The following is a 16,498-nucleotide window of genomic DNA, read 5'->3' as shown; positions in this document are numbered from 1 at the left end:
CGATTATACAGAGGTTATAAAAAACGGAACACCAAGGAAGGTGTATATTTACTTACCTGACTGGCAAAAATTTCTTTATTGGATGGATCTATCTCATATTGGCAAGGAGAAAGTCATCTCCCTGTATTTATGTGCGAGGAGGATTCAACACTGGGCGTTCTAGCTTAAAGACAGAAGAAAGACGAATAATAAAAATGGTGGTACCGGTGGTACTGATTACAGAATATAGTAGGTACGAAGAGAAATTACCCAATTTGAATATTTAACACGATCTATTCAAAATTATTGATGGTATCTATTATATATTTGAGACGATACAATTTGTTTGAACGTTTGAATTATTGAAATGATTCATTATTTGTGCCAAAAGATTACTAAATTTGTGTTTGCCACTTTTTTCCAAGATTTTTATCGGTTAGATTAAATAAATATTAAACCCTTATAAATGCACACATTATAAGTGCACTGTTTAAAAATGCCAAATATTGAAATTTACTTAATTTTATAAAATTTTGTTTTGGAGACATTCAAATAATAAAAAAACTTCTAGAAATTTGGCTATAATACAGGGTGCACCGATAGTGCGTCGGGCACCTGTAGCTCCTAGAATAAGAAAAAAAACGGGAATTTTGTTTAATGCAAACCTAAAGTATGTACGAGGAAGTATTTCAGGAAAATATTTTAACTTCTATAGGGTGGCTCAAAAAAGTGTGAGTGGATCGGGATGAATTTTTTTTTAAAAGGAACGCCCTGTATATTATTGCATTTTTGGTTTCCTTTTAGATCACTTTACATAATCCTAAGATATGAGTAAATATATTTCGATAGTTTCACAGATGTTAATAAATAAATAAAAAATAGGGTAGCTTCAAAACAATGCGAAAAAACTTCAGGTGATTCCTCGTTCAAAATAAAGTAGTTTGCTTTATAAACGTTGTCAAAAGTCAACCATTAAGGGAGATATCGCGGTACATGAAGATGGCGGAAAAATAACGTTTAATTTTTATCTTGAAAACGAAAAGAGATAGACTTAATGAAATTTACGGAAGACACTGTTATGAAAACATTTCCTGGTATTTTTTCACTTTTAAATGAGTGGAAGGGGTTGAAACAAACTACCCCTATCATTCTGTTAATGAAATTTAAAGAAAATCTTATCAAACACATGCAAAAAAAAAAATAATTTTGATAGTTTAGTTTGTTTAGAAACTTTTTTATCTCTTGTGTTTTTTGATAAAACTCACCGATTTGAAATTAAAAAATAAAATGTACATTACATGTCAGGACAAAAAACATTTTTAGATAATCTAGTGGGCAGCTGTATTTTTTTAGGAAAAATCTAGTCGGCCGCTGTCACTTTTAGGATGTTTCTAATATTGTTTTATTTGACATTACCCTACTGCAATACGTTATTATCTAGATTATTATTATTATCATTATTATCACTAGATTCTTAATCTAAAAATATTTTTAGTCCTGACATGTAATGCTTTACATTTTATTTTTTAATTTCAAATCGGTGAGTTTTATAAAAAAAAAATACAAGAGATAAAAAAGTTTCTAAACAAACTAAACTATCCAAATTAATTTTTTTGCATGTGTTTGATAAGATTTTTCTTTAAATTTCGTTAACAAGAATGATAGGGATAGTTTATTTCAACCCCTTCCACTCATTTTAAAAAAGTGAAAAAATTACCAAAAAGTGTGTTTTCATAACAGTAATGCTTCCATAAAATTTCATTAGTCTATCTCTTTTCGTTTTCAAGATAAAAAATAAGAACATTATTTTTCCGCCATCTTTGTACCGCGATATCTCCCTAATGGTTGACTTTTGACCCAACGTTTATGAAGCAAACTACCCTTTATTTTGATCAAGGAATCACCCTCTGAAGTTTTTCGCATTTGTTTTGAAACACCCTGTATACAGACCGGACCACCGTAGTAGTAACATAGGCAGAACCGGACGAATTAGCGTATACCCGTCCGCCGCGCCGGATAAAAAGCAGACGAAAAAATGCGATAAAATAAAAATAGGTAGATATGTGATAAGAATGTTTCAGAATTTGTATTTATTCGTGTTTTAATAGCCTAAACGAATACATAGATTCTCGCGACAGTTCTCGTGTAAACTTTATTTTTTAAGTAAAATAATGGATGTTTACGAAGTTCGTGAGAAAATTCAAATTGTAAAATGGTATTTCCAAAATAGGTCTTATCGGAATATGTAAACAATTTTTCCACAAACTTTTGTAAACAGGCCAATCCCATCTTTACCTACTGTATCAAGAGTTATTAATAATTTTGAAACACATGAGTGCGTGTTCCCACAAAAACACAAAAAGCCTGATGTGTTGATTAATGAAGAACAGGAGTTAAAGCAAGTGTTCATTTGTGCTATCGCGGATCAAAATCCCACGTTTTCAAGTAATCAAATTGCTGAGGTGGTTGTCCTGCCCACAATGCCCGTATTGTTCAAGAATATCTGAACAATACTTTTCCCAACCGTTTAATTAGTAGATATGGAACTATTTTGTGGCCCGCTAGATCACCACATCTTTCTCCCAATGACTTATTTTTGTGGGGTTATGTAAAATCCAAAGTGTATGGTCATAATAAGGCTAATAACCTGGAGGAGCTTCAAGTAAAAATAAGAGAGGCTTTCCAAACTATTAGCCCTAATATGTTATCCAATGTCAGACGATTTATTTATTTAGTTTTGGTTTGTAAACACACTCAAATAATAAATATTTAAGTATTTTCATTGTAAATATTACCTTAAGTGAAGGTAAACATTTAAAATGAAAATAATAAATACTATTCCTAGTCTGTCACGACCGACCCGCCGACTAGCCGGCAATCTCGAGTACGAACGCAAAACGGGTAAACGTAAATTCGTCCGGCAACTTGCAATGTTACTACTTCTCTGTATATTTGAGCCTTTCTTAAAAAAATATTAAAAATACAAGAACTGTCCCTGAAATCAAAACTATATTAGGCTTTTACTTTTACTTATTATACAGGTTGTTCAAAATTCTACATCAAACTTTCTAAAATATAGAATAATATTTCTTCGTTTTTTTAAATGGGACACCCTGTATATTGTTTTTTCGATAGATGGAGAATTAAATAATGAAAATTTTTTGTATTTAGAGTATTTCAAAATTTTTAACGGTTTCGCAAATATATTCGGTTTTATATTTCATGTGGCATTTTCCACAGTACCCCATGAATTTTCTCTCGTGTTTTACCGTTGAAAGAGCCATATGAAATAATACTGTGTGTATCTGCAAAACAAGTAAAAATTTTGTAATACTTTAAATACAAAAAATGTTCCATTTTTAATTTTCCATCTAATAAAAAAATAATACTTATATAATATGCTCCGTTTAAAAAAAAAAGAAATATTATTTTATATTTTCGAAAGTTTGGCGTAGAATTTTAAACACCCTGTATGATTTAAGATTACGATATTTATAGCAAAGTTGTGTTTAGGACAGTTCTTGTATTTTTAATAATGTTTTTAAGGAAGATTAAAAATATCTATTTTTTATTTATTTACTAATATCTCTAAAATTATCGAAATATATTTACTCATATCTTAGGATTGCGTAAAATGATCTGAGAGGAAGCCAAAAATGCAATAATATACAGGGTGTGCCATTTAAAAAAATCATCCCCATCCACTCACTTTCTTGAGCCATTCTATAGAAGTAAAAAAAATATCTTCCTGAAATACATCCTCGTACATACTTTAAGCCGGCACTTAAACAAAATTCCCAAGTCTTTTTTAGAAGCTACAAATGCCCGACGCACTAGTGCCGTGCCCTGTATATTATACGGACTACTGGCGGACTGAACACTTTTCAACTATTTGACTGTCTAATTACGACTGATTCATTACAATTGATTTTGCTCTCGTAAAAGCTCTTTTAAGGAAAAATCACATAAATTTTAAACCATTAATAACATTACCCCTACATAATTCACCTTTAATATACCGCTAAGATCTTCTGGAGATGGCCTACGTGATGTTTCGTGTGTTTTTTAGGAAACTACAAACACGTGTTATTACACACCTCTCTGTGGTATCTTTTTGTTTCGTTTTTTAATTGAGTATTACATAAAAATATAGATTATATTATTACATATTTAAATGTTTTATTTTTTTATTTTCTAGCGTTTTTAATTGCCTCTAAATTAATATTTGATTAGAATTTGTTATAAAATAATGTATATTTATTTATTGTATTTGATAAGCCAAAAAAAAGGAATACACCATTAATGCACCAAGTCCATACACCTATTACTAAACTTACGTGCATAGAAATCGGCCCACTGTGAACTTTTGGTTTTAACTGTGTCTTTTAGAATCTATTTAGTAAAAAATATGAGCTGTTTCAAAGACAATTTAACATGTTTTAATATGAGCATAAATTTATCCAGGGTACTTATCGTTTATATGCGTACCAACGGGTAAACAAATAAAATGTATTTGTGTTGTGGTGACAGTAAGAATAACAAACTTGTCAAATATTGCAATTACTGCCTTTGTAATCGAAATTTTCACACTGTTCTATTAATTTTTGATTAGTTGTGTTTCATTGTTTGATTAGTGTTTCAATTTAATGCATGCATCATCGGAAAAAGCCGCCCAAGTAATCGCTTTAATCGAAAATGGACTTAAATAGATAGCTGTAGCTCGGCAACTACCATGGCTGGGAAACTTAAATGGAAATGACAGTTCATTAAAAATAGTTTTTCCTCCAAGATGCAGAGGCGCAAAATATTAAAACTGTCAATATTAACAATGCAAATATCAATATCTGACAATAATAATATTTGATTTTTAACTGTCACTCAGAGACGCTTTTGTTGTGATTTTACGGTTTGATTTCGTTTTGATTTGTCGAATTATTGTAAAATTAAATTCCTTCAGATTTTTTGCCAGTATTCTGTTTTAGACAATGTTTTTTAAAAATGGTTGGACAATTTGTGTTTTGTAATAACTCTTAATTATTTTTTATCATGGAGTTTAATTGTTGTACACCTGGTTTCCGAAGGATACAATGGTAAGTAAATTAAACATATCTACTTACAGTTATAGATTTTTTAAATTAGTACTGCTAATAAATGCTACTTGCAGAGCAGTTATTTAAATTTTTTTACGGTGCATGTAAGGAATTAAGGACGCGCGTTTTATATTAGCATGATCAGCAGATGATTACATCTGATTTAATTTGTTTTTATTATTTCAGGTCCCAAACGGAAACTAACTGGGAATCTTGCCTACACCAAAATTATATACCTAGCCGTTTCCAATTCACTTCAAAGGGAGGAAAATTATGTAAAACTGCCTGCTATTTGCTGAAAACCGCCAAAGATTAAATTATAACTCTAACAACTTAATATAAACTATTTCTAGTATTTTTAATATATTTTTTAATTAATATCCGACATATAAGAACACTTTGTATGCTTTTAATTCAGTTGATTTATCGTTTATAATATGTTCGACCTAATTAAAAGCACACAAAGTGTTCTTACATGTATGTCTAAACTTATTTTAAATTAACTAAAACAATCCCCCTTCCCCGCACCCCTCTCTTCCATTAGTATTTCTTCCTCCGTCTACCAGAGGCGCCCTTGTATAATAAAATTGAAATGTATTATAAGTTGCCTATCTATTTAATAGTATAAGTCTTTTATCTATGGCAACTACATATGACACGGGAGCGGTTCGAAGAGTGTGTGAACGATATGAGGAGACTCGATCCTTTCGTAGTCGACCTGGAACTGGTAGAATGAGATATACAACGGATCGTGATGGCCGCTTTATTGTGTCAACAATGTTAAGAAATCGGCTGAATTACTATTCAGGTGCAACAACAGCTCCGTGAAACACGAGGAGTGACTATTAGTCAGTGGACAGTAAGACGAAGATTGAAGGAAAGTAACATGACCCCCAAAACACCCGCAATTGGTCCAAAACTTACCCCAGTTCATCGTCAGGCACGCTTGCGTTTTGCACTGGAACATCTGAATTGGACACTAGAACAATGGGAATCTGTTCTATTCTCAGATGAGACCAGGATATGCCTCTATGGTAGCGACTGAAGAAAAAAAGTGTACCGGAGGCCAGAGTGAGCGATTTGCAGAATGCTGCATTGAGGAGGGGATTGCTTATGGAGGTGGTTCCTGCATGATCTCGGATGCAATTACTATGACTGCGCGAACCGACCCAGTTTTCATCCAGGTGGATGACACTTCTTATGGGAGAACTGGCAATGGTTGAAAACTTGACTACAAGCGATTTTCTAGGAATCTTCCTTACTGATAAATTATTGACAAGAGTGACAGATATAAACCTTTTCAGTATTCCAGTTCATCTCTTTTTCTTTCTAAAGTGTGCGTTGAAAGGAGACAAAAATAATTTTTGGTGACCCATAATGTGTTATTCGAACACCACTTTTCTTTTGTTTACACGCTGCATTTTGCTTTGCAAATTTAATACATAAATTATTTAGGCAAATATAGGTTTTTAATAAAACTCCTCGGACTAACGTGTAGGTAAGTGTTGATAATTTTTTTTTCATCTTAACATGCTCATTGTCGTTCTCCTGATTTTAGGTGACAGAAAAGGATATCAAATCAAATTGAATTTTATATTTTCCTTCCTATTTATCCTTCCTAAATATCAACGAGATGAGCCATCGGAAGAAAGGGACCATAGTACAAAACACAGAAAGTTCTTTTTTTCTTTTCCACTTCGGATATTGAAATTATTATATACTGTAGTCGTGTTCGGCATTATGCTCTGAGAAATATAGATAAACAAAGAACAACAGATATAAAGCATCCCAGAGGAAAAGAGAGGCAATACCTGTATGTACTCTCTCTGATATTTGTGAAAGTTACAGCAAAGTATTGTTGTAAATGTCATCTTTTTGATCAACCTGAAAACTTCGAGCAAAAAGATGACACTTTCAACAATACCCTGACAGATATCAGAGACGATACAGGTTTTTCCTCTCTTTTCCCCTGGAATACTTTTAATTTATTATTCTTTGTTTATCTAGATTTCTCAGAGCACTATTAACAAAACAAAACAAAACAAAACAACGCTTTATTGTGCAAAAAGCCAAAACAGCTTCATCGACAAAGCACTCACAAACAACAAAATCACAAAAAAATACAAACAACAAAAAATACACAATACAAATAATACAATTCAAAAAAATTTAAGTCTTTAAAATTACAAAAAGAATATACATGGACAATTTTAGAACAGTACGCAGTAAATAGATATAATTTTAAAGTTATAGAATATTAAATACTTGACCTTTGACCAGTGTGTGAGATGATCAAAATTTTAAAATTCAAAATTGTTCATAATCAAACATCAACAAAAAGTCGTTTACCGCGTATAGGGCTCTCTCCAGTAGGTATGATTTTAGAGCCTTGCGAAATGCGGGAAAGAATGAAAGCGATTTGATATGCAAAGGCAGATGATTGTACATTTTTTTGGCATTGTACAGTATTGAACCCTTAACTAGTTCTGAGCTCGGGGTTGGCAGATAAAGATCGTGCTCTGCATCCCTATTAACGAACTCAGCTTGTATGTTTGAAATAATTGTCCAGTTGGCTTAAAAATGATGATCGATGACATTTCCCATATAATTTTACTTTCAAAATTATGATATATCTTTTATTTCTAAGCCATTTATGACGCCATTTTTTTCAGTTTTGTTATAATTAATTTTGTCTCTTGATTGTAGTAATTACATGATGAGTACTTGCAACATTATTCTTTTCATTTTATTAATTTATTGTGGTGAAATTAATTTCTGTTGTATATTTGATATTGATATTAAACATATTTTTAAAAAATGGTGTATTTTTTGTGTTTTTGTGTATGTCATAATTAAAAATAAATGAAGAAATAATTTTTTTTATTTTTTTAAACTTTCCGCCTTGCGTGACAATTTAGTCCGTAGTTCCTACAAGCGAAATTGGGGGCGCTAGTAGCAGTAGATTTGTCAACAGTGTCAAATTTAAACGTCAATTTCACTTTCCAATATTTAGCAAGGCGCTCGCACTTCTTCTTGTGTATGTGTTTTGTGTTTTCATCCGTTGGGGCGACCGTCGGCACGGGAGAGGAGGTTTAACTGGTGCTAGGTATATTGAGGAGTTTTTAGCAGTTCATGCGGTACCTTACGTCGACTACATTGGAAACGAATTCACATTTATGCATGACAATGCGAAGGCACATACATCAAGAATCGTACACGATTACATTTCAGAAGTCGGATTTCGGGTTATGGAATGGCCAGCATGCAGTCCAGACTTAAACCCGATAAAACATTTATGGGATGAGCTAAAACGAAGAATTCGTACTAGACGAAGAGCCCCAACTTCTATCCCAGAGCTCATTGTTGCAGTAGAGGGAGAGTAGGGCTTAACATCCCGCAAGAAACAATATCAAATTTGGTCGAATCTATACCAAATCGTATGAGAGATGTTAGATCAAGAGGGGGTCATACCCATTATTGAAAATTTAGTTTAGTTAATTGTCCATAAATAAATAAATAAATAAATAATAACATACACCTCTTAGTGATAAAAAACGATAATTTGTTTCATGCATTAATTTAATAATTTTAATCCGAAGAAACGAAAATACAAATTAATATCTCTAAACTCTTTTCAAAGAATATGAAATTGTCTTTCAAACAGCATGTATTTTTTCTTAATCTGACAAATAGATTCTAAAAAATATATAGTTAACTTCAAAAGTTTGCCTTGGGCCGATTTCTATGCACGCAAGTGTATTTTACCTACATTTTCTTAAAAAAATCGACAGAACCACGCCCATTTTTACCAGTTAAGCTATACTGAGTTAAAAAAAGTTCTTAAACTTAACTCTGGTACAAATGGGCATTGGCGACCGACAAAAATATGAAAAAAAAAATTACCTACATTAAATTAAAAAAACAATAATAAAGACATTATTTATTAATAGAAAAAACTGTTAGGTACCTACATTTAAAACTATTTATATACTGATAATAATACATACCCAAACAAAATCCCACGTGAACACAAGACTTCTCTCAGCTTAATGTAAACCTTTTCAAAGTCAATCAGCCTTAAATATATAGTTGTTCCCCATGATTGCTCACATAACACCTTTTTTCCATCGCAGAGATAAATTAGAAAAATACGAAAAATACTTACACATGAATAATTATTCTAAATAACACAAGAGTTTTGTGATCTTGACATAGCGCAGCAAACCAATTTTTCGCAATATAATAATAATAAAAAATCATTTAAATTGGAACTAATTCCATAGTGGTACAGGGAGGTCAAATAAATTTGTTTATATAACAAAATGCTAGTCAGGCAAATCCAATGCATGAATATAATTGATGAATTAATTGTTTAATAAATATAATTTAAATTGTATTTTGCCTCAAAGATAATAATTTAAAATCAAAACTATTGTTAACTATTAACATGCCTAAACTGTGTTTTTTTAGTTCTTTGGACACAACTATCAGAAATAATTGCAGAATCACCCTATATATGACACAGTCTCATTGCTAGCTTGATATTTTCTATAAGGATACAATATATTATAAAAAAACTCTTAGCAAAATTTACTATATAAACAATTTTAATTATTGTATGCTTGAAATAAATAAAATTTTTGGATTCCTCGACAAAATCTGGGCCCTATTATATGTTTTTTACAATACATCTTCGTAACCTTGAAAGAACATATTGTGTTTCATAGAAAAAATACAGAAACATTAACCAGACTTGTTTGTAAGTTTAATTTTCTAGTAACACTGTTTTAAGATTGTTTATATATTGAATTTTAAAGTAAAAAATATTCGTCGAGCTTGATCGACCACCGACCAACTAGATTAACGGGTAAATTAGTTGGTTGCGCTTGTTTTTGTTAAAATAATTAATTATTTACAACAACGAGAACGTAAACGTGATTCCACAGTTATTTGTTTATGTATAAACATATTTATTTAAACTTATATAACAAACTATTAAGACTTACCATTTTTTAACATATATGAACTGATTCACGAAAATAAAATTCCATATTTTTCCATCTAATATCACTTTATTTGTTTAATAAATAAAAACAATGAATAAAACAGGACTTATTTTATAAATCCTAGTAGTTTGGAGTCATCAAGGAACATGTTACATCTGTGTAGTTACCGATTCAATATCGTTGTGTAGTCCTTCATTTTTCCCTGAAATTATAGAACAAGACACGTGTTACTTGGCAATGAACTTTAAAATATTTGGCCTCAATTCATTTTTAAATCAACAAAAAAATTATTTGTTGTTTACATTTATTAATGAGGTTAGAAATCAAAATCAAACGTCAAAAAATAATTTCATAGTTATACAACCAGATATACAGATGAAGGTATTTTATGTTGCCTATATAAACCTTACCGTTTAAATTCTGCTCAAAATCATATTCCGTTTGAAAAATTGTGAAATTCTTGTTACCGCAATTTTCTAAAGTCTTTATAATTCTGTCACGGGATACAAGAAAGGCTACTGATGTTCCTTTCTTTTGTAGGTCGTCAGCAATCAAGGAAAAACACTAAAAAAGTCGTGAAATATATGAAATGGTTTGGTGTTTGATGTTTTATTGTGTTTTTTTGTACCTTTCCAGCAGTGTAGTCCAAAGAAATAACATTAGTACAATCTACGAGAACTATACTGACGTTGGATTTGGTACTTGTAGCGTACTGAACGATTTTTTCTCTTATATGTTCAGCGGATGAAAAAAATACTGAAGATGTTAAAACCATTTTCAAGTATGTTTTGTTTCCTGTAATCTAGCAAAAAAATAGTGATTTAAATATTATAAAATTCAACTTACATGTAGTATAGTTACCTTTTTAGATGTGAGGATTTTTGGTCTGGCTGTGAAGTACATTAGTTTGCATATTTCAACTAGAATTCCAATTAATATACCAAGCTCAATCCCAATTAACAAACAAGAGACAAAAGTAATTATGAATGGTATTAAATCTAGTTCTAAAAAAAAAATAGAAAAAAATTACTGGTTGTATAGATGCAGAAAATTTTAAAATATGAAATTTTTCAAAAAACTTTTTTCAGCCTTTTTCCTTGTATGTAGCTGATATTTTTAAACACTCTACATTAAATACTCACTGTTTATATACCAGATGGATTTTGCTATTGTGATTTCTACCATAAACACAACAGCACAAATTATCACAGCGGCTAGAGTTGCTTTTGGAATGTAGGAGAAATATGGGGTAAGAAATGTGAATGCCATTATTACCATAATACCTGTAAAAGATGGATTGTTTCACATTTCCACTAATTTATTAGATTTTCTTTGAAAAAAAAATGACTTTATATCGAAAAATATCCGAAATATTGATCTTTTTTTTAATTTCTGTTTCTGTTAGTATATTTTTATGAAAATTAGCATAACGATGTAAAATTAAATTCTCAATAACATTATTCTTTAATACTTTCTGATTTTTTGCTATCCTAGCCCATTTTTTTTATACATTATTGAAAAAATATTTTGAACTTTTTTGACTGAATAGTTATAAGATTCTGTCAAATTACTAGTGTTTCTTTTAATACCGGTGTATATTCCTGATACAGGTGTCCTAACACCACTGGCACTGCTAACAGCCGCCCTGGAAAAGGAAGCATTCACTGGATACGAGCCAAAGAATGATCCAAAAATATTGCATAGTCCCACTGCTATCATTTCTTGTGATGCGTCAACAACATTGCCACGAGCTAAAACAGTTTATTATTAATTTTATTTAGACCACCCTGTAGTTATCTATACGACCGAAAAAAAACGGCGTCAGAGACGGCTGAGGATTGGCAATCGATAATTTTGGCGAGGCCAATCTCTATAGATGTCGAATTTTAAACTACACCATTTAAAAATCATTTTTATTCAATGTAAAAATAAATTACAATCTTCTTACGGCCAGTTGGCAGTATTAAACAATAAGGAAGGATAGGGGCCAAGTAAATGATATGTAGGGCTTGACCTCGCCAAAATTATCATCAATTTTCATTCCCCAGCCGTCTTTGACGCCGTTTTTTTTTCGATCGTATAGTAGCAGTACGTAAAATTTTACCGAATGCTTTGGCTATTCCCACATTCGCCAAAATGGCAACAAACGGTATAACAACCAGTCCGTATCCAAGTTCTGATATCATTTGAGGTATACTAGTACCATTGGTACCATTGATGGTTTCCACTGGCTTTAGAGGTATGGAAATATTGGGAAACCCAGAAGGAACTTTTGCTAAAAATAAAAAATAAAAAGGATAATTATACAGGGTATCCCAGAAATAAATGCAAGTATTTTAACTGGTAGTATAGTTCAACCACAGAAACTGAAAATTCGAAATTTTATGAAAAAATTTGTGGATATTTTTTAGTTTTTTGTTTGAAATTTTTTTTAGTTGATAATATGGCAACATAGGTATTAGATTAAATTTACAAGAAAGAAAATCCAGAAAAGATCCAGTGGTTCTCAAAATTTTAGCAAAAAATATTTTTTTTTTGGAAATTTTCAATGTAAAATAACTCCGTTAATTTTGACTTATTTGAAGAACGATAAAGAGAAAATATGTTTCTTTTATCTACCACCCCTTAAAATTCTTGCACTTATTTCTGGGACACCCTGTATAATATTAGATAATATAGATAGATATTAAATTAATATATAACATTAGAAAATTATAACTTTATTGACTAAAACTACTAGGAAAGCGAATAAATACTATTCTGCATTGTACAGGGTGTCTCTAAAATCTGAAATTAATATAAATATTTTAAAGAGCAGTATATTTTCTAATTTCGATTTTTAAAATAGATAGATATAGATTATGAGACGTTCTGTGACAAAAAAAGTATAAACTTGTAACTAAAATCAAACATTGTATACTTACAGGTAAGTGCAAAAGGTTTATGGTCATGATACTTAAAAATAAAGGCTAAAACTGCACAGGAAATGACCACCATTGCGTTTCTTCCCACTGAAACGAACCAAATACATTTTTTATAAGTCGCAGCTTGTTTTTCTGGACTTGTAGTCTTAATTGGAGGCACTCCATAGTCTTTCAATTTCTAAAAACGAAAATACTTTATTCTAGTACTGATAGTTTCGCGATAATTTTAAACTAACTCGCATCAGAAGCAAAATTGTGATACAAACAAATCCTAGAAGCGTATCCCACAGTTTTACTTCACCAATATGTATAAAAAATTGTTTCCACACATCCACAAAACTCTCTGCCGTAAATTTCAGTCCAAAAAGGTTTTTTACTTGCGACGTCGCTATAGTAATGGCCCCCGCGGACGTAAAAGCTGATACAACAGGTAAAGATACAAAATCAACCAAAAAACCTAAAAAACCCTTTTATTTACTGAAAAAAATAACATTCCGGCAACATAGCTTTCGAGCGCAACGTTGCCGGATTGTGTGAAAATTACCTAAATGCAGGATTCCGCTGAAGAGTTCGAAAATGCCGGCGAAAAACGTCAACATTACGGCGGCTTTGACGTTGCCAAAAGTGACGTTGTGAGTGTACTGGTAGGTGAGTAATGACAAGAGGGCCGTGGGTGCTATGTTTAGTTCAGGGATGGTGCCGAAGACGGCGTAAATGATGCCTCCGCACAGTGAGGAATACAGGCCATACTAAAAGAGGTATAATAATGAGAAAATTTTTTTTTTTTATTTTTTTTATCTTATAATAAGTCAATAAGAATCACCTTTTTAAATATTAGCATGCCCATTAAGGAACACCCTGTATAATAGTAACAATAATTTTGAAGATCAAAATCTTGTAATACATAATTAAAAATAAAACATTAGATGTCCTAAATTATTGTCTTATTAGTAAATCTTTATTGGCTAATATTTTAAGACAATATTATACTTACTTGTGGATCTAGACCAGCCAATGAGGCATACGCTATACACTGAGGTATCAAAGTAAGTCCCACTGTTATACCAGCAACAACATCGCACACTGCAGTATTTCCATCATACTTCTTCAAGAACTTCCACAAGGGAAACAGTTTTTCCAAATATCTCCAGGTCCAAGTGTTTAACATGGTTTTCATTCACTAGCTGCACAGTCATGAGTGAAACAGTTCTTTTGTTTCTGTATGAACAAAAAAAACACACATTTTTAAGATTATTTAAGAAAAATGGAACGACAATAATTATAAAGCGTTTAAAAGATTTATCACCAAACATAAAGAAATTAAGAACGAAACATGTACAGAGCTGAGATACTTGGTAAAATACCGTATGATCGAAAAAAAAACGGTGCCAAAGACGGCTGGGAATGACGATGGATAATAATTTTGGCGCGGTCAATCTCTAGACATCATTTTATCTCAATGTAAAATTTGTCAAAAATTAACACTAATTAGATTAAAAAACATAGAACCTTTCAAGACTCAATCGGATTAAAAAAACTCATACTAAGTTGTACAATATTATGTCACACCCTGTATAGTATAAAAGAAAAAATACAGTAAAATTGATCTCTAAAGGAAGCGGTAAATAGTTTTAAACAGCTACAATATAACTGTTCGTATTTTTTCTGTTTTTTTTTTCTGCTCTGTTATTACTGCAAATTACAAGTGACAATAATGCATATTTTTAAAATTGGTATAGCCTTCAAAATAAAGTAATTTCTTCACACCATTGTTGTTAATCTTTTATTGTGACCACTACAATAATATCTAAAGAGGATAAAAATTATAACGCCGTTCCGTACATTCTTAACAAATTATTATTAATTAAATTTTCTTGTTGATTAGATAATATTTATTAATTTTTTTAACTATGTATCTCCTATCTCCTGTGCCAATGAATGATTAGTTTGGAATCACCCTTTATATACTGAGCATATTTCTAAAAAGACACTTGTAAAATATTTATTAAATTGCCCGTATATTCTATAAAAAAATCATACATTATACATTAATAAGTATTTTTTATGTGCTCTATATAGTATATTGAAGCCTTGTATACAAATAAAATACTTTTCTTGTATAAGAATAAGTAATCAAAATTGATATTACTAAATGTTTATTTTGTCAATTTAATTAATAAAACTATAGGTATCTAGCTAATCAACCTAATTTTTTTTATCTTGTATTGCCAAAGGCTGTTAAATAATTATGTACTTTTATTTTTGAACCAAATGTCTTATACGACCTTATTTTTTGTTTTGTTCTTATGAATTACAATGAAGTTAAAGGCATACGTGTTTTTTTATTTAAAAATAATCGTGAATGTTCGTTTTGCATTTGGGGAAACCCCATACTAACATACAATAACAAAGTTAGTTATATAACTATATATTTTTTTTTAATTTAATTTTAATTAAAAAATTATCTTTACAAAAGGAAAAACTTTTTTATTATTATTTAAAATTTTTTGTTTGTTTGTTTTAAAATGGTTAATCCAGTGTATACTTTTCCAAATATTCATTTAAAAAACTTTTTTTCACTCAAAATGCACATTTTTTTTAAACTTTTCTTAGATTCTTCAATAATAAAAAAAATTAACACAGACATATATTTTTTACATAGACCAGTACGTTTTTTAATTTCTAAGTACAATAATACTTAGAAATTAATACTTGATAAATATAGCACACTTGAATATATTTACATTCATCTAAGCCGGTTTATATTTATTACTAAAATAAAAAATCTATTTTTATTTATTTACCTGTATGCATTTATATTTTGATGTTAACATTATTTCATCCCACTCAACAACATTTTGGTATTTATTTACTAAGAATAACTCACTGCACTGTAAAACAATAACAAAAACAACACAAAACCAATAAATTTTAACCTAACACAACAATAATATAACTATATTTTGTTAATACGAATCTTCATTACTTTTTAAAAAAATATTTCTTTAAAATTCACAGAGTTATTCTTCTCCCAATGACTTTACAATAAATAAAGTACTAACAACAATCGCCTCAACATTTATACGAACTCTCCTGATTTCGACGAACTACCTGTATAAAAAAAACGTAATAGTTATACAGGATGGCTCATAAAAAAGTCTCAAAAGTTTAAAGTTTGAATCCAAAAGATTTTTTCATTTTTCAAACAACTACAATACAACTATAAATTTCAGAGTTTTATATTAAAGAACTTTTTCCTAAATCACTTTACTCTCTTAACTGACATAAAAAATAATAATTGAATATAAAGAAGCTAATTTTTTATCACCCTGTAATTATAATTGAAGTGTTGTTATACCGCACACATCCTCATAGCGAATTAGGATAATTTGTCGCTAAAAATCAGTGGTCATAATTTTTTTCAAGGTACTCTACGAACTGTTGACATAATATATTAGGACTCAATGTCTATCGTACAGGATGTACGGTATTTTTTTGC

The 16,498-nt window shown here is 30.4% G+C and overlaps 1 protein-coding gene across 1 annotated transcript; it reads right to left on the bottom strand.

Annotated features, from left to right (window-relative positions):
• Nucleotides 1-95: 95 nt before the first annotated feature.
• On the bottom strand, nucleotides 96-16,121 carry LOC115888760 (sodium-independent sulfate anion transporter-like). Its single transcript, XM_030908602.1, has 14 exons — nucleotides 15,804-16,121; nucleotides 13,994-14,217; nucleotides 13,544-13,748; nucleotides 13,236-13,456; nucleotides 13,000-13,177; nucleotides 12,180-12,350; nucleotides 11,665-11,826; nucleotides 11,218-11,358; nucleotides 10,937-11,079; nucleotides 10,704-10,877; nucleotides 10,486-10,639; nucleotides 10,076-10,277; nucleotides 9,077-9,186; nucleotides 96-159 (listed from the first exon to the last, which is right to left on the bottom strand). Exons 2-12 carry the CDS (start codon nucleotides 14,174-14,176, stop codon nucleotides 10,225-10,227), a joined length of 1,785 nt encoding a protein of 594 aa, XP_030764462.1. The 5' UTR covers nucleotides 14,177-14,217; nucleotides 15,804-16,121; the 3' UTR covers nucleotides 96-159; nucleotides 9,077-9,186; nucleotides 10,076-10,224.
• Between the last annotated feature and the right edge of the window lie 377 nt (nucleotides 16,122-16,498).

The sequence above is a fragment of the Sitophilus oryzae genome, unplaced genomic scaffold, assembly GCF_002938485.1.
Source record: "Sitophilus oryzae breed Bouriz unplaced genomic scaffold, Soryzae_2.0 scaffold_808_pilon_pilon, whole genome shotgun sequence".
NCBI classification, from domain to species: Eukaryota; Metazoa; Arthropoda; class Insecta; order Coleoptera; family Curculionidae; genus Sitophilus; species Sitophilus oryzae.
Note: the sequence above shows the minus strand (reverse complement) of the source record. Positions and strands in the feature narration are given on the sequence as shown.

Bases quoted from the DNA above. Each gene is read 5' to 3' on its own strand.
- LOC115888760 (XM_030908602.1), bottom strand. From the start codon at position 14,176: ATGAAAACCATGTTAAACACTTGGACCTGGAGATATTTGGAAAAACTG. The intron at 12,351-12,999 runs GTAAGTATACAA...TTTTATTTTTAG, and splicing joins TAAACCTTTTGCACTTACCT to CAAAAGTTCCTTCTGGGTTT. The intron at 11,359-11,664 runs GTATTAAAAGAA...CATCTTTTACAG, and splicing joins TGTATCAGGAATATACACCG to GTATTATGGTAATAATGGCA.